The 19,378-nt window shown below is 32.0% G+C and overlaps 2 protein-coding genes across 2 annotated transcripts in view; both read right to left on the bottom strand.

Moving 5' to 3' along the window:
* The window catches only part of LOC133179039 (dipeptidyl peptidase 2-like), a 67,035-nt gene that overhangs the window by 36,498 nt on the left and 11,159 nt on the right, over positions 1-19,378 (bottom strand). The gene's annotated exons all lie outside the window — the stretch shown is intronic.
* Positions 7,167-15,063, bottom strand: LOC133179038 (G-protein coupled receptor 52-like). The gene is made up of 2 exons (XM_061313734.1): positions 14,948-15,063; positions 7,167-9,487 (listed from the first exon to the last, which is right to left on the bottom strand). The coding sequence occupies exon 2, from the start codon at positions 9,443-9,445 to the stop codon at positions 8,504-8,506; it is 942 nt and encodes a 313-aa protein (XP_061169718.1). The 5' UTR covers positions 9,446-9,487; positions 14,948-15,063; the 3' UTR covers positions 7,167-8,503.

The following is a 19,378-nucleotide window of genomic DNA, read 5'->3' as shown; positions in this document are numbered from 1 at the left end:
TCTCATTTCCTATAACAAAATTTCTTTTTGAGAATTCAGGTATTAGAAAACAGGCTTTGTGAAAATGCAATGTTTTGGAATTTTGCAGAAAACAGGCATATTTGACTACATTCAGCAAAGAATTAAAATATGAGCACAGCCCTCGATCCAAAAATTAAAACCTGTTCCATGATCTTAAGAAACAGACCTTTCATTATGTAATTGCATATTTTGGATCAGAGGTTATGCTCTATATAAAATATTGAAAAAATACTCCAACTTTTGACCATTTTTAAAGGAATTTACAGGATATGGTAAAAATGATGCATTTCATGACGACATAATGCATTGACTTATTAATGGATTAAATTACGTCATGTTCTGAATCAATAGATACACGGTCACCAAGGGTCCAAGTGATAAATACTGCATTGTCAAAACTGAGCAGTTTAGATTTTTCAGAAACTCACAGGGCCAAAAAAGGCCCTAAGTGGCCCTTGCTCTTTTTGTCACTTTTTGGGGTTTTTGGTTAATTATTTGGCAGCCGCCAGAAACATTTCTGGAGACTGCCAGATAAAATATTTTTTCTATCTGGCACCAAATGGCTTTCATATAGTTCTAAGCTACTTTTTTGTTAAAAAAAAATCCAGTTTCTGTCAGTCCCATTCATTATGCACAACTTAATTAAAGGTCAAATACGTTTGAAATTTATGACCTTAAATAATATTCACTTTCAAAATATCATCTTGTTTACTGTGCATACTGTTGTGTCAGCATCTTTGTAATAAACACCAAAAATATAACTACAAATGCACACTTTTAATTGAGTCTACAAAAAATTGATAGCAGATATATAGACCTCATTCAATGTATGAATGAATGCAACAGTTCTAATTTGTGAAACTTCCAGATAAGCTGTTTCAGAGATGTGTGGGTTGAAACAGTAGACCTGCATGGACCTATACATGAAAGAAACATTGAATGAGAATGAAAACCTGTCACCTACTGTACAACAACATCAGCTGAACCTCAGATAGGAATTGACATATTCCAGTCAGGTTCCCAGCAAATTGTCCTCTCAAGGGTGTCTGCTTTCTTAAGCTGCGAGTGTTATTAAAGGCCCATCAAGACCAACACAATCGACACTGATAACGCACATCCAATTGCTTTTGCTTCAGAGTAAATATCAATAATAGTTATCATTTTCTGCCATGTTCAGCAGTAACAATACTGCACCTGCTTACACGCAGTAATGACAAGACCAAACCACAAAGGTCTCTGATCTGCTTTTTACCATTCAATTTACTTTGTATAAGCAATTTTTACTTCTCAAGGCTTATATAAACCAGAAGTCTCTGACAAGACTGTAGCTCTATTGGTTTCTATTTATAATAAAGGAAAAGTAGCACTTTGGAACAGTCATAAAAACTCAATAGGAAAGTAATCCTTGGTTTCGTCTCTTTTTGTGCCAAGTTATATTGAAATTAGACCAAAACTGTAGTAGGAGTATAGTGTTTTGAAAGTATTTCAAAGAAATTTCTAGTTTTAGTAACCGTGGCACAACGTTCATCGAATCAAAAACCGATAAAAAGAATTATGTATCTTAGTGTAGTCTACTTGTGTGCTAAGTTATATTGAAATCAGATCAAAACTGTACGAGGAGTAGCCTTTTGAAAATAAATTGTTTACAGACAAGACAGACACCTTACTATCGCAAAAGCTCTTCCGGTCTCTGACCAGTAGAGCTAAAATTAAAATAGTTTATGCATTCAAAAATAGCGAACAATGGAAAGCCATTTCCCCCCAATAATTTTGCCAATACATGTATATACTGTATACAGGGTTATTTTTGCCCCATGTTATTTTTGCCCCTTCACACTTGCAAACAATTTTGCCCCATTTTAATTTCACCTAGTCACAGTTTTGTTTAAGAAATTATGCTTTTTTTTTTTGAATTCATCCTGTCTAAAATTCGCACACTTATGACTAGGGTGAAAGGGGCGAAAAATAAAACGGGGGTGAAAATATCCCTGTATAAGGTATTTACAGTAAAACTTGGATACAGCGAAGTTCTGGGGACCTGCCAATTTACTTCACTTTTTCCGTACTTCAATATATCTGCATAACGAATTTGTTAAAGTATGCATAGCAAATTTGTTATACCAATTTTATCCTTCAAGCGTGACTACCAAATGTATTAAGGGAAGTATAATTATAAAATTTATCTTGGAGTTCAAAAGTTTAAGAATGAATTGAGTTTCAAATATAAATACTTACGAAATTATTGTCAGTTCAACATTTTAAAAATTAAGATATTTGAAAGATCTATAAAAAATGTAAATTACGTTATATTTAACTCCTAGGGGACACAAAATCATTTTGCTATAACTGTAAATTCGCTATATCCTAGTTTGTTATATCCATAAAAGTTTACAAGGAATTGTTAAGAATTTCGCCGGGGATTGCAAAAAACTTTGCTATATCTGTAAATTCGCTATATCCATGTTTGTACTAAACGAGTTTTACTGTACTTTTTTATCATTGTGCTCCTTTTATAACATTTGATGACATCCCCCTTTCAAAAGAAATTTCTTGTTTCTATTTGGTTGTGCCCCCCCCCCCCCCAAAGGTAATGAAAATGTAAATACCTGGCCACTGTTAGATTTATTTACATCTTTAATGATGCTATGCAAGAAGACACATGCATTCCTTGGAACAACTAGTTAAGTACTTCACATGGCTGTATAAAAAGACTAAAAAGTTATCTTTATACTTGCAACAATAAATATTTTCCCGGTATTATTGAAAGAATAGGCGAATAAATTTCACATGCAATAATTGCTGCAATTGATTTGTGAGCTATTTCAAAATTTCCGCAGATTTATGCCCTCCATTCATTTTACTCTCACAGCATCAAATTGATTCAAAATCAAAAGAGGTCTGCATTCTTGTGTTTACAGTAATTTGTAGCTTCAGAGCCTGAATATTTTAGAATATCACGATACAAGAACTGGGTTCCTCTTTCATGTAAAAATAAAATCAGAATTCCAGAAGTTACTTACGTAATCATTAAGTAATGAATAATTAATCAACATATCATTTGGCATTATATTTAGACAATCTCATGAATATCTAATGATTATATTTTCTGCCTCTAATTTTTCTGTTCATAAATTATTTATGAAATGTACCAATTATTATCCTTCCCCATAAAGGCAAAGGTTCATTACAGAATTGGAATCTACAAATACTAAGTGTTCAATAGCAGAAAACTGAAAGACTTTTTAAAAAGAATCTGCATTTACATTTGACCTGCTAATTGAACAGAACAGAGAATGATTAGTTACAAGATTTTAACTTTACCTATAGAAGGTATAGAGTCATGATGATTTGAATCATATTAAATTAAAAACTCAAAATGGATATTTATAGCAGTGTCTCTCTCATTACTGTGTGCTGAAACAATATTTGAGTCCAAAGCAAAAAGGCTCATTAGACAAGGCTTTCCAATTTTTGAATTTGTGACCAGCTGCAGTTAAAAATGAATGATTTTATCAGTGTCTCTCTCATTACTTTGTGCTACAATATACAGGGCCATTTATGGAAGACTCAAATATGGTTTTCCTGATTATCCACTTCACTTTTAGTTTGTACTTTGGGTAAGTTCTATTAATTTAATTTTGGTTATTATGCGTCATTTTATTGGATTAAAAAATTAGTTTATATTGTATAACCTGTTTTTCCTACATCAGTACTCACAATGACTTGCATCAAAAACATATCATTCCGCTTGACGTTATATTTAAATTATGTACATTTTGAAGGAGAAATTATCTTATTTTCTACACTTAATGATGGAAAATTATAAGGAATGAATTTAATAATTACCCAAGTTATACTGGTACTGTAAATAACTTTTTATTTGGGAGAACTTAATTTTTGCCTAATTACACGAGACAGTGTGCTCGCGAAAATTTCATTCTCGCATATAATAGTATTTGATAAGATTATATAGAGCAATACCACTATTCATGAACATTTTGTCTCACTATTAAATAAAGAGTCAATGACTATCTCGCAAAAATAAGGTGTCGTGAAAATTTAGTGATCTACAGTATATAACATGGGTTGGAACAGTTTACGCTTTTTTATAAACAGCTTTGCGGTTTAAAAAGCGTAAACTGCCCCAACCCAGGTTAATCGTTATACAGTATAACTTGGGTAGCTACAGTATTAAATTCATTCCTTAAGTAAGTAAACTTTGGAATGAAACCGAGTCCACCTTTAGAATCTGATGCACAAGTCCTTTCCACTAGCTAGCTGTCAAATGGCAAAAATATATCAAAATGCTCTGTTACATAAAATGGAATCCTTAAGCCGTATATCAGGCCTGATCAAAGGTAATAAATCACAACAAACTAGCCATGAAATCTACAAGCCATATAAGCAACAGGATCCATTAATATGTCAAAAACCATAAATTACATTATGTCTGCCTCCATGAATACATTAATAACTCTCCAAAAACCACTAAGATATACCACTTTAACATGGAGAGGGGTCAGAGAAGATTCATTGTAGCAGTAAAAAGGAACCAAATCCAATAATCAACAGTTATTTGCTTCTAATGATCTTTCTTCACCCTTTGACAAGTAGGATTTGGGAGGAAATTAATCATCATCTATCATGGAAAACCTTAAGTCTTCTGGGATAGCTCTAATGACCAGCCCATTGATTGGCCAGAATCTATCTGTACTTGATTGCTTTGGCCTTATTCAGCGGGAAAAAGTGGATTCTTTTAAGGTGTCACTGCCACTTGGGATACCATACAAATACTTTTGGCTGCAGGTCTTTTGTGATGGTGAGAAAATCCATAAGAGTCATGAACTTTTTTACCTTTTCGCTCTGAAAGCATTGCCAAATAATTGATATTTTCTAAATTAAAAATAAAAAACAAAAACAGAAACAAAAAAACAAATAATAATTAATAAATCCCACTTAAATCAGATACTGTTAAAATCATTATTTTTGAAGTTCAAATTTTTGTGGTTTAAAGAATAATATTGATTCATGGGGATTTGATAAAAAATATTGGACATATTGTACATTTAATTATTATTTGGTGAAGCCATGGATTCGTGGGGTTTACCACGAAAACAACAAAAATGACATCACCTCAAAAATGAGTGATTTCAGAGTAATCATCAAGAGGCATTGAGAAACAATATTTTGACAATCATACAGATTACCATGTCATGATAGAGACTAATCATATCAACATGAAGATGGTTACCCATAACATTACTTGTGGAGAGATCTGATCTGCCCTCAGCATGCTGTTTATTCTAGCTGACCATTAGAGTTACCAAATATAGATGAAATCAGTCTAGCAGGTTCATATTTTTTTTTTTAAAATACACGTTTCACACACATGTAATTTTTTTCCTCTTTAATTGGTATCGCAATAGTTTTTATCTGATTTTTATCTAGATTAATTCAAATCAGAAAAATTTTATTATCTTCAATTTTATAAATTTTATGTTATTTTCATTGCAAATTAATGATAATGACAAGCAGGATGGAGCATTTATAATGGAGCTGTGAACATACTCAATTCTGAGTGTTCACACTAATATAATAGAGCTGTGGGCATACTCAATTCTGAGTGTTCACATTTATAATGGAGCTGTGGGCATACTCAATTCTGAGTGTTCACACTTATAATTGAGCTGTGGGCATACCCAATTCTCAGTGTTCACATTTATAATGGAGCTGTGGGCTTACTCAATTCTGAGTGTTCACACTTATAATTGAGCTGTGGGCATACCCAATTCTCAGTGTTCACATTTATAATGGAGCTGTGGGCTTACTCAATTCTGAGTGTTCACATTTTCTGAGTGTTCATAATTGTTAGGTCAGATTTGGCTGCACAGGTAGATGCATATATACTATACATGTAATCTAGAAATGTGCCTTTTGTTTTTCAGCTTGTATGCCATTTGAACAGTGTATGATGAATACCAATTCTCACAAGAGATAATGCTGACATTCTCATCTTGCCAGATGAAGTTGCAACTTATCAGGGGAAACTGTCCATTCCAGATCAGTAACACAATGGTATCATACATTAAGCTGTAATCATAAGTAATATATTGCCAATGATACTTCTGTACCAACTTATCTTTTTTTTTTATAAGACTTAATGCCATGGAAATAATAGTTTGCTTAACAAATGGTCATGTAGTTATTATACTGCATGTTCACCAAAACTAAACCTTTGGTTTTGATTCATCACTTCTGTCTATAGAATTACATGTATTTTGTTTTAATAGAACCATGAAAGAACTATCTTTTTGACACAAACCAAATGTGAAATAATTTCAAGCGTATCGATTCCACAGAGTGAATTGCCTACCACTTGAAACACACTGCATGCCAACATTGCATATTTCTATAAAAGAAAACAACTACATCCATATTTTATAGTTACTTTGAGTGTTTTTATTAGGGTACATATAGCCATGCATATTGGAAAATATAAAAACATGTGACTTCAAAAGCTGAGTAACTGAACATAGCTTATTTCAATCTCTTTTTAAAAAAAAAAAAAACTTCAGCACCTTCTTGAACCTTTTCCTTGCAGCCAAAAAATTGTGACTACTTACAACATAAACATTATTTGATTTCCTCAAACAATATGGTGGACAAAATATAATTCTAATCATAAGTACATGGGAACCAATCAGTAATGATATAAATACATAAGTACACTTACCGTATATACTCGCCTATAAGTCGGTCCACCTATAAGTCGGCTGTATTTTTGAAGCTTATATTAGAAGGATTGACTTTCTAAAATACCAATCTTTTTATAACTCGCCTATAAGTCAGCCATAGAGTTTTAGACCAAAGTTTAACTCCCAAAAATCTGACTTATAGGCGAGTATATACGGTACTCCATTCTCGCCCTGGAATTTATTTATACGCAAGGAATTGAAATTGTTTGGAATGGTGTCGGTCTCATTGAGACGAAAAATTCAAATGAGAAACAATACACAATATACATGTATAGAAAAATCAACTTATATACATCAATATTATAAAATATAATGAACAAAGATTTTCATGAATATCAAATAATTAAAATAAACAAGAATTATCAATGCAATTACAAACAAATAGGTAATTGCAACAGATAAAGAAAATGGCATCAACACCATGATCAGTTTATCATATTTTCAAAAAAATTTCAGTAGCCAGCTAAGATGTATAATGCATACATTACATGTATTCTGTGTTAACCAAAAAGCCTATACCAGAAACATGTACCTGTAAATATCTGATTTAATAATTTAGCTATCATAAAACAGATATTATTCAAAGGGAAATGGACACAGTTCCATTGCCATTTTGTTTAGAATTCTAATTTTCTAGTTTAACTCAAAAATAAAGAATTCATTGAACTTACATGAAAATTCTTAAAATTCAATGACAAAAACATTCTTCGCAACATTACATCAAACACCAGTGTTTGATGTTGATGTTTACATTTAAATGGGTGTGTTTGATTTGCTACCTCTGCATACTACTCTTTATTCATACAAGTGTCATAAGTAACAATTTGCACTATAAAATTTACTGAGTGTGCAATTTTAAATGGTGCTTTTTTATATATATAAAAAAAATTGGTTAATGCTTGGATATACATGGATAAAAATGATGCTCTGGAATTCCATTTTTTATCACAGCATAAATTTATAACATCACAGCAAGCTTATGAAAATGAACTAAAATTAATATAGTCACTTAATTATAAATAAGAGACATGTATGACTCTTAAAATCTCACCAATATCACCAAGCTATTAAAAAGTAGTTTACATTAGATAAAAATCAATGGCTGGTCCAAACTTGATGAACTTCACCCAATATTTTTAGACTTGCAAACTGGTAATGATGTGATGATCACAAAATGGAGTGCAATTCCACGAAATGCTATTGACAAAGATTAAGTGGAGATAGTAAGTCTTTGTGTTGACATTTTACAAACTTCTGTAGAATTTACAGTTGGGGCACGCAAGTCTATTATTTTCTTACTGGACATATGATTACTTTTAGAGGACCTAAGGCCTATAACAAAGTTTTACTAGACTGGTTTTGAGTGATAATAATTAATTGTATTATACTACTTCTATGATATTGCTCCAGAGATATATATCTGAAATGATATATTCCACCAATTAAAACCCAAAAATTTGGAAAATGCCAATTTTTGTTATCTAGGTATAAGTATTATCGAACTACATGAAACTTTACCAAATGTTTCAAGGAGTCCAAAAACTAAATTCATTTAAGCCAATAAAGTCAAACATTGTGCTTTCAAGAAATTAAAATTGATTACAATTTCAAACTAGTTTAAATGAATGACAAAGCAATATCTTTCCCTATGGGTTTGACATAGCTTTGCTTTTAAACAGACATGTATTACTAATAGGGCAGTGTTACATTTTATCGTAATATAGATATTATTTTCCTGCAGTCACTGTAACAAAGTTTAAACTTGCACTTTGGGGCATTGAGCATTCTGGACACCGACAATCATTATGACAACAGAGTTTTCGTAGACCACGTCGAAAATCACGACTCCAAACCAAATACACAAAAAATTTGTAAAAGGAATTTCCAATTCCAAACCACAACAAATAAAAATGCACTGAATGCGGATAATCAGAAATATTTTCTATACATTCACCATATATCTGTAGTACTAGCCATGGAATCCATGCAATCAGAAAAATCATGGAAATTATGAAGTTCATGAAATAGTTATTTGGTCGTGAGGCTGTATCTATCAGAATGGTTTGATACATGTGTCTCTTTTTACGGAATGACTTTGTAAAGAGGTACGCATTGGTGGACACCAATGCAAAGAAAGCAGGCAAGATGACCAGTATACCAGCGGTTACAAAGTATGGCTTATGAGAACCAGCATTTATGGAACACAGAAAAACCTCTTCATAATACTTTGCTTGTTTCTTGAAAGAGAACAATGTGGGACTGCAGAAACTGACAGCCCCAATCCATACAAATATGATCCAGCACAGGGAACGGGCAGTTGTCATGGCAACTTTGTGTCGTTGTGGTTTTCTGATGGCAAGATAATGGTCCACGTTGATCCATGCTAAGGAATACAAACCTGCAATGAAGAAAATTACCAGAAGGTAGGCCTCGATGTGGCAGAATTTTTCATCATTGACAATCCATGAGTTGCTGAAAGAGCTGAAAACTGCAAATGGTGTGATAAACACCCCAACACAAAGGTCTGACACTGTCAGAGAGGCAAAGTAGATTTTGTTGATGTTCCGAATGGATTCTGTCCACACAATGACCAGAAGAGTGAGGGTATTGAAGCAGACAATAAGAGCTGTAAAGAACACCGTTACCAAGCTTTCTGCTCGGAACTCCATCACCCTGGCAACCTCTCACTCCATCTTGATCTCAGGGTCATTCTGTAAATGAAAATTGAAAATTTATAAATTCATGACAATTTCACCAGAAAATGTAACATAAAAGATTGAACATCAAGAAACATTCAATTTCAGTTAGTATTTGGATACAAGATTAATCATGTTAAGCATTGTTTAAAGAGGAAGGCTTAATTTAGAAAAAAAAAATCAGCATATTTCTCATAAGAGATGCTAATTTATTCCTCTTGAAAATAAGGCTATACAGAGAATGTATCAAGAGGTGATCTCTAAAAATTGATAGGGCAGCAAAAATCTAATCTACAGTTATTGAACTAGCTAGCCTAGCTGATTCTCTGTCATTAACTTAAAGATGTATATTACAGACATCTATTAAGCTTAAAGAACATATCACACAATTCCTTTGTGTGAAGCCCTGCTGAGAATATCCATATATTGCACAACTCTACCACAATTTGTAACCACTTATCCTCATGGTTTAATGCTGCATTTCTATTTATGTACACATTCAATCTTGTTTAATACTGCATTAGAAAAATAGATTTATTCTCTGGCATCACACAACAATTCCTGATTCTGCATTTAGAGACTATATTGACAGAGATTGAGTGGTGTATAAAGACTCTACATAATCCCAACACAATACATTCTGTAGATGGATAGTAAACTATTGAGACTAAATGGGAAAACTTTGTTATAGATCAATTTATGGCATCAAAAAATAGTCAAGACTTCTAAAATAAATCCCCGTCAATTAAAGAAAGTCTAAATCAAGACACCAAAACAAACAAAAAATTTCCATTATAAAAATCAATGCATTTGCTGGTACTTTAAAGTAAATGAATTCAAATGAGAGCCCATGCCAGAAGGTCTCTTAATACCATTAGTTTAACACTGATGAAAACTGTTTAAATTTGATTGCATCAAGTAGTAAGCTGCGTAAATTGGATTTAAGGCAAACAAACTTTGTCACTTTATAGGGATAGTCTATTCCTCTAATCATAATGAAAACCTCCCACTTTCATATAGTGACAATAATTCACACCTTTTGTTGAAAGTACATAAGATCTAAGATTTCTTTGCTTTTTCATGCCCCCTAAATTGAAGAACTGATGGTGATTGAGCTGTCACCATTAGTGGTGTAAGTGGGTTGGGGGTATTGTTTTTAGTCTATTTCTTTGTATATTTGGGTGTCAACAACTTTTACTTTACTCAAAACTATTGAAGTACTTGTACTCATGATAAGCTCAGATATAGCACAATTACAGGTTTGGTATTAATGTTGGAATTATTATGCCAAAGTCTTGTGCTGGTCCATTACTTTGTAATATGGAAGTGTTAGAAGCTAATAAAAAATAGTTAGGCAAGGCATCATAATCACACAGAACCCTGACTTCAAGGTCAAGGTCACAGGAAATGTAAGTACATTAAATTTCTTTTGCAATTTATATCTTCATGATGGACATTCAGATTTATAAGCTTACACCTGGCATAAAGATTATGATCAGAGAGTAATGCCTGTCCCTGACCTAAATCATTTTGACAAGGTCACAGGTAATATCTTCATTTCATTACATAACCTTGTAATGGTTCAACCTGGAAACAGATCAGTGGATGTGTCAGGACACTGAACAGTGTTAAATTCACATAAGGTCAAGGTTAAATATACATTCCATTTAATCATGCTAGCAGCATTCAGGTTCCATAATCATACCGGTATTTTGTTTTCTTCATCATCCATGTTATCTAACAGTTCTATAATGAATTCTGTTTCTAATTTACCCTGAAGTCATGTAACGTACGATATATTGTTTCTTTGAAATTAAATTCACTCCACTTTACATTCACTCCACTTTACATTCCTAAATAATTGAAAGATAAACCGAAAGGCTTTGCAACACAAAGAGACCACTTTATTCCACTCAAAAAAAAAAAAAAAAAAAGAAAAAAGAAATTCTCTGATTATACTCCTAACAGGCGCAGTGATAACCACATACAATTCCCGAAGTTTAGTCAATTGTTTCTTTTTTCTAATGTGCCTGCACTAAGTTCAACCAATTCTTTGTTTATATAAGACCCTTAAGCTCCTGATCGAATTCCTGAAAACTGATGAAATTCCACAATATACCTGAGCAGTCAAACGTCAGTATGTCCAGGGTAAAGCAGTTCAATCTCCTATAGACTATCTTTTGTCATTAGATATGATAACAAAGGTTATACAAATGACTGTAGTTGTTATATATTTTGCACTCATCGTTAAAAAAAAAGACTATATTATTTCAAGGCAATATACTTCATAACTTTGTGTATATTAATCCTGTTTGTGTTCAGAATCATATGATACATCCCATCATAATTTTCATACAAAAATAAGAAAACAATAATTTATATGTCCTTTGCTAAATCTTGTTCTATCAAAGATCTTGAATCTCGAAGTGCTTGCTTAGGGAGGGAGAGGAAAAGTTCTAAAAAAGTTTACCCATAAAATACACAGAGGAAATTCAATGTTTTGTAGTTGATTTAGAACTTATTTCATGAGTAGGACAGGAGTACAAAGCACATGTGAAAATATTAAAAAAAATCCTGACTCACAAGACAAATGAATTCCATATTCAATAACAAACCCTTGAATTTTCTGTTTATTACATCATCTTTGATTTTCCTTTTGTGTTTTCACATTAATGCAGTGTCTATAGGTGTGATATCATAGCTACTGTTCAGTGGTTGTTTGAAGACATGCATCGAAGGAAAAGTGATTGTGAGATTGAAAATTGTAATCATGGATTTTAGCAAAAATTTGTAAAAACTTTGGCAGTTTTTAAGTCTCTGTCAAGATAGTTTTATTTATACTTCTGCTACCTTATAACAGGCTATGGAGTTCAATTGCTGCACTTTTGGTAATTTTTCACAGTGTTAAAAAATATCACTTTGATATTTTTAACACTGTGAAAAAATATCATTGATACAATTTTTTTTTTCTTACACCTTTACTCCAGTAATAAATTGCAGTATTTCACTGATGAAAGTGCATGTAATGTTATAAACATCTTTTATCCAAAGTGTAAAGTCATATGAGAATTAAAGAGACAATCCACTGAGATCTGTGGTAATCTCCTGTATGATTTGTAATTTAGTAGGCCTTTCAAAATCTGTCAATATATACTTTTATCCGGTTAAAATCATGATTGTACCGGCCAAAAAATTTGTTGGAGACATATTTATATATTTGAATAAAACATTTTTGATTAAAATCCCTTCCACAAGAAGGCTCCTCCTTCACCTGTTTCTAATCTTTTTGAAAGCCCTGAATTTAGGATATCCTATAGTATTTTTGTTGGGATAATATTTGACAAACATATTATTAAATAAATACTTTAATCTGATTAATATTTACTGTACATCTTAAAAGTCTCCATTTCATTATTATATATCTCAATACTGTTTTCTAATAATCTTTATTTTTAAATGTATAATTATAAACCAATTTCTACAATATGATCATGATGATACACTCTAATTTTATTTTGACGCTACAAATTCCTGTCCTCCTGTAACATTTTTCAACAATAATATGAAATTATATAATATTAATATTAAATCTCTCTTTCAATTGATACATATTAATTAATACAGTGAAACCTAGCTGTCTTATCTGACATGCTTTGGGAGACAGTGTCAGAATAGACAGGGTGTAGGACTGCACATTGTAAAGTTTACATAGGAATCAGTCAAATATGGGATTTAAAATGAGGGTCGGAATTCAAAGTGGACTGCACAGGTGTTGAATAAGACTACTTAAAAACTCCAACTCCAGGGATCATCGATAATTTGACTTAAAAGACAATTCCACTGCAAGGTTTTGTCTAGGATATTAGCCTGCATGGCCATATAGTGTAACAAATATTCAACCAAACCTGCAGAAACCACAAGCTGTATGCACTTGCTGTCCAAGAAAATTTTTATACTAGCAAATTATTATAGACAACCTATGTTATCATCCTCCATTTAATACCATCCTCTCATAGCAGTAACAATCAGCCTTAATTATCAATCACCTATAGAGAGCTATGGAGGGAAATCAGCTCTCTGATGGACTCTGCAATTGCCAGACCAGACTCATAGCTGTCAGATGCTAGCTTTCATTATAAATTATCTATCTCTTGTATACTCTTAATAAATAAAGAAGCCAAACACGTAATTAGTGGCTATCATTTCCCAAGGGAAAATGCTGAATCATTTGTAAACAAGTACTTTACAGGTATTTTAATACAAACAATGCCCTTAATTAAATTTCTGTTAAATTTAAGCTTTACCGTTTTTTTTTTTTTTTTTTTGGTCTTTGAATTAATTTTTGTTATTTACAGATTTCTATATTCTTTTAAAGCATTAAAAATTCAACATGTATTACTATAATGTAATTTAGTGATTTAATCCCTTAAACCCTTTATATATTTACATTTAATCATAAGCTTCTGACCAGGGTAAATATTGCTATTAAAGTATCACTTTGCAAATTAAATACATTTCCAAAATTGTATTTTAATAAAAATTTGATGCATTTTGCATACTAGCAATGTAATAGTTTTGAATACAATTGGCCATATCCAACATTGTACGTCAGTATTCATTGGCCATGTTGTTTCATTTTTCTCCATCTAAATCTGACTGGTATTTTAAATTGATTGTGCAGCTTTTCTCGGTTAGCAGGAACTTCCTTCTGGGGTTTTGAGTCATTCCAGATTGACAAACAACTTAATGTTATCCATTATTCATTCTACATTCTCAAAAAAGGCACAACTTTAATGAAATCAATAATCTCTGTTTTCAAATGACATCTTTACTGTGCGATCTGATATTAAGATCAAACTGTTGTGTACATGGTTTGTAAAATGATCTGATCCAGAGCTATATAGTTCTCTTTCAGCATGTATTTGATTGTGTATCAATTTTTACATGTTCAAAATTAAAATTTTCAAAGGTATTAATTTTTAGACATTCCTTCATGTGAAGTATGTCCCCCAAATACTGAAAACTTATATATATATAGAACAGGCAATTATTAATTATTATTAAATTTTAGGTCTTCTAGTACTTTTTTTTTAAATTACTCAATGATAAAAACTCTAATTTCAATCATTTGAAAACATTCCTTATTTTTTGAAAAAAAAAAATTCCATACATATTACAAAAATAACTCAAACTGCTTTCAGAAAATGGAGAAATTACCATTACCAATCACCACAGACTCCATCTGATATATATGTATATACACATGTATATCATTCAGTATCATACACTGTGTTATATACTAAGTATATATATTTATTATGAAAGCTTAATTAGAGTCTTAGCAGATGAGCTTGTAATCTTAATTTTTCTCTGTTTCATGAGGAACAATATGATACATTTACTTCAAAGTCATAAAAGATGAAATATCCCTACTCTATGATAAAATGTTTTCTGAATGTTGTATAAAATTCCTACCTGGTTGTGTTACACTTATATCCCAAGGCCTTGGTTCCTGATTCTGCCTGTTGCTTGTCATTCTGTTGATTGACTATCAATACTCCTGGTGTTTACCGAGTTTTCTGCTGCTGCTGATGTATGTGGGATTTACCAATCAATAGCAAATGTTGAACTATTGAGAGGAGACGTTGCCCAGTGTGAGTAGTGTTAACAGCATCAGTGGATGCACTTAGCACAGGTGTATCTCTTGCACAAGGACCAAGGTGTGTCTTTGTATATTATAGTGTGGTGAAATATTGAGAAATAATATATAATTTAAAAAAAAGGTGTTTAATTCACCTTCCAATGTAGATATATATATATATATATATATATATATATATATATATATATATATATATGAAACAAGTTTTTTCTATTAAGTTTTCCACACCAGATTTCTTAATCTCAGAGTGAATAAAACACAAAAATGTTAGAAATCAGATTGGATTTTGTTGGTACATGTAATAAACAATTAAAGTGTATGTTGTTCTACCAGTATACTGTAGATTCCTAAATATATGCGAGGAATTAATTATCGCATAATTACGCGAGAAGCACTACTCGCGAAATAAAATACTCGCTTTTATTTTTATGGTGCTGAAATCAATATAAAATCCCTTGATCCCTTGATCAACTGTCCACTCGCGAATTATTGTTCTCGCAATTTGACGTGAAAGAGCCATTTTGCGAAAATAAGGAATCTACAGTAACTACAGTTTCGTTTGTTTCGTTTTTTTTTAATGGCATAATAATCCATTTGAATTTTCATATTTTGAAAAAGATCAATGAAATAATAATATGTAGTGTAAGTAATAATGTGTAGTGTAGTGTAATTTAGTATTTAAGGACTACAGAAGAAATGCATTGTATATCATGTATTTTATACAAAATAAATAGAGGATATTCAATGATTTGTAGATGAATATGGAATTTATTTCACGAGTGGGACAGGATTTTTTGATATTTTTACGAGTGCGAAGCACGAGTGAAAATATCAAAAAATCCTGTCTCACGAGTGAAACAGGATTTTTTGATATTTTCACTCGTGCTTCGCACTCGTAAAAATATCAAAAAATCCTGTCCCACTCGTGAAATAAATTCCATATTCATCTACAAAACATTGAATTTTCTGTTTATTACATTTTCTTTGATTTTCCCTTTGCCTCTGTCTTTTCTTAACAGTGTCATAGGCTTGACGTCATAGTTGAGCGGTTGAGGCGTCATAGCTTAGCAGTTGTGTGATTGAAAACATTACACAGCATGGATTTTAGCAACATATTTGGGAAGAAATTTACCGTTTTAGCTCTATCAAGATGGTTAGTTACTATCTCTATCTTATGACAGGCCAGAAATTATTTTTTACTAACTTTGATATATTTCACACTGTGAGAGAATATCATTTTGGTATCCTTTCACACTGTGAGAGAATATCACTTTTATTCAATAAATAAATCACAGTATTTCACTGTTGAAAATGTAATAATTAGATTTTCACAATTTATTTTTATAATATATCTATAGTTGATAATAATAATAGCTTCTTGCTTCAGTAGGGAAAAAATTGGGAAAATACTGACTTAATTAAAAGAAAAATTCATAATTGTTTACATTGTGTACATATGTTATATAATCATGACCAGGTTAATAACATTTCAGTAGAAGCAGACTGGTAATTGTCTAGAATATTGCACAACAGGGAATTCTGACCACACAGAAGAAAAACAAGCTCTTCACATCGTCCCAGGGTGCCCTAGTGCATAATTTGTTTATTTACCACTAAGACTTGCATGTCTTACAAATTATGCTTCATCATGTCTGGGCAGATGCTCTCCTCAGGTTTTATGACTAAATACTATAGTGCACTGTATCTAAGTAACCTGCACTTAAGGAGCTAAGTTATTACATTGAATCATTAGCCATTTTTAGTACCTGATTACCTTTATTATCACAAATTGTGTTGTGCAGTGTCCAGTCAATCTGTCCACTTGACAGTAATCAAATGATTTGAACACTGATGAAATGATTGAATAAGTTGCATTGTACTGACTACAATTTTACAGGTGTGCACGTGGTAAAAAGTGGTTCATTGAAAAATTAGTATCCCTTAAAATGTGGTTCACTAGGTACAAAACTGTGGTTATGCAGGTCACATGTGGTGTTTATATGGTAAATTAATGTGGTTTACTGCATGTGGAGACTGTGGTAATGTGGTTCACTACATGTGGTGTTTATGGTAATGTGGCTCACTACATATAGGGGTGATTTGGTTTACTACTTGTGGTGGCTGTGTTTATATGGTTTAATTACTATGTGTGATGCTTATGATAAATAAGATTACAACTGATATTTGCAGAAATACCTGTAGTGCACGCAGACTCAGGGTAACTGTTACAGTGATAAAGTGGTGCACTATCGGTGTGATATAGAGTATAAAACAGTATAATATACATCATAAGTAGCATTTTCTCTGGGAGAAAGAGGAGCAATAGCCAGTATAGTGATTGTAAGAATTGATATACTTGTTAAAGGATTCACTGTGTTACTCAGTAAATAATGTGAATAATTTTTACTAAATACAGTATTTGGTAACAATTATTCAAAAGGTGTGTGGTGTCTATATGGTATTGTACTTCTTGGCACAAAGGGTGCAAGAATTAATTAATAGAAGCAAACCATGTGGTACAGTAGTGTACATACAGTCAAAACTCACTATCCATTGAACTGGATAGGGCCGAGAAAAAACTTCAAGGCATCTGAGAATTCAAGATATCAACTTTGAAGATTAAAACACATATATAGAAAAAGTGGTTAGGACTTCCAACTCACTTTGACATATTTTATCCATGGTATTCGAGATATCAGTGTTTGAGATACTGGTTATACAGAAGCTGAACTGTATTTACTTAAGAAATAAGGTATAATTTTTAAACATCTATCAGGATATAAATATGGGTTGGTCACGAGATCAAATTCCATAAAGCCTAAAGGGCTTTATGGTAAAGAGCTAGGTTCACTTTATGCATAAAATGGCCCTGTCCTTATATCAATTAATTGACTATCACCCTCTGTCCCATTTCATATATCAAAATAAAGTAGAGACTTAGTGCTTTCATTTCCTATAACAAAATTTCTTTTTGAGAATACATGTATTGGAAAACAGGCTTTGAGAAAATGCAATGTTCTTGAATTTTGCAGAAAACATGCATATTTGTCTACCTTCAGCAAAGAATTAAAATATGAGCACAGCCCACGATCCAAAAATTAAAACATGTTTTGTGATCTTCAGAAACAGATCTTTCATTCTGTATTTGCATATTTTGGATCAGAGGTTGTGCTCTATATGGAATAATGAAAAAATACCTCAATTTTTGGCCATTTTTAACGAAATTTACAGGATATGGGAAAAATGACGCATTTTATGACGTCATAATGCATTGACTAGAGAGAAAATTACGTCATGTTCAATAGATACACAGTCACCAAGGGTTCAAGTTATAAATACTGCATTTTCAACCAAAACTGAGCAGTTTCGATTTTTTAGAAATTCTCAGGGCCAAAAAAGGCCCTAAGTGGCTCTTGCTCTTTGATCTTGTACCAACCCGTATTTATATCCCCGATAGATGTTTTAAAATGATACCTTATTACCTATACATGTATTTATATTTGTGACTTATTCATATTTTATATTTGCCTGATTATAATCTTTAACGCGTGAAAATGTATTATTTTTCAAATTCAACGGCATGAGTTTGATCTATTGATTGCACGTCACCCCTTTATGAGGTCACTGAGAAATTTGGTCGAACATTTATGGCGTGAGGAACCTGTGTTTTTACGGATATAGATATGCTTTGCTCTCAATAGTGTTATATTAAAAAAAACATTTGCAAATGTAAATATATACAGTTGAACTTTGATATCTCCAACACTGATATCTCGAATACCATGGATATGTTGAAGTGATTTAGAAGTCCTAACCACTTATTCTTTAAGTATTTTACCCCTGATATCTTGAATCCTCGGATATCTCGAAGTCTTTTCTTAGTCCCATCGAGTTCAAGATAATGAGGTTTGACTGTACATGTATATCAGTGCATAACATGTGTGTAATGGGATCTATAACTTGTTATGTATAGTGCCACAACAATGAAATATTATAGGTTACATAAACAGTATGAGAAAATCAGCTAGTAATCAGTCTTTCCTCAAACTATAGTTCCTTAATTTTTTTTAAAAAAATTAAGCAACACAATCGAAGCTTGTTGAGTGTCTCTTTAAGAGATTTCTTGAAAATTCAACCCAAAAAAAGGGATAAAGTTTGAGAAAAACTATCACTAACAAGGACTATTAGATCAGATTTTCCCATCATACAAACATGGACTTGTACATTTTTAGGTTCAGTATGAA

The sequence above is a fragment of the Saccostrea echinata genome, unplaced genomic scaffold (genome assembly GCF_033153115.1).
Source record: "Saccostrea echinata isolate AGI-Se365-2 ecotype Australia unplaced genomic scaffold, CSIRO_AGI_Sech_v1 ptg000004l, whole genome shotgun sequence".
NCBI lineage: Eukaryota > Metazoa > Mollusca > Bivalvia > Ostreida > Ostreidae > Saccostrea > Saccostrea echinata.
This window is presented reverse-complemented; position numbering and strand designations above follow the sequence as displayed.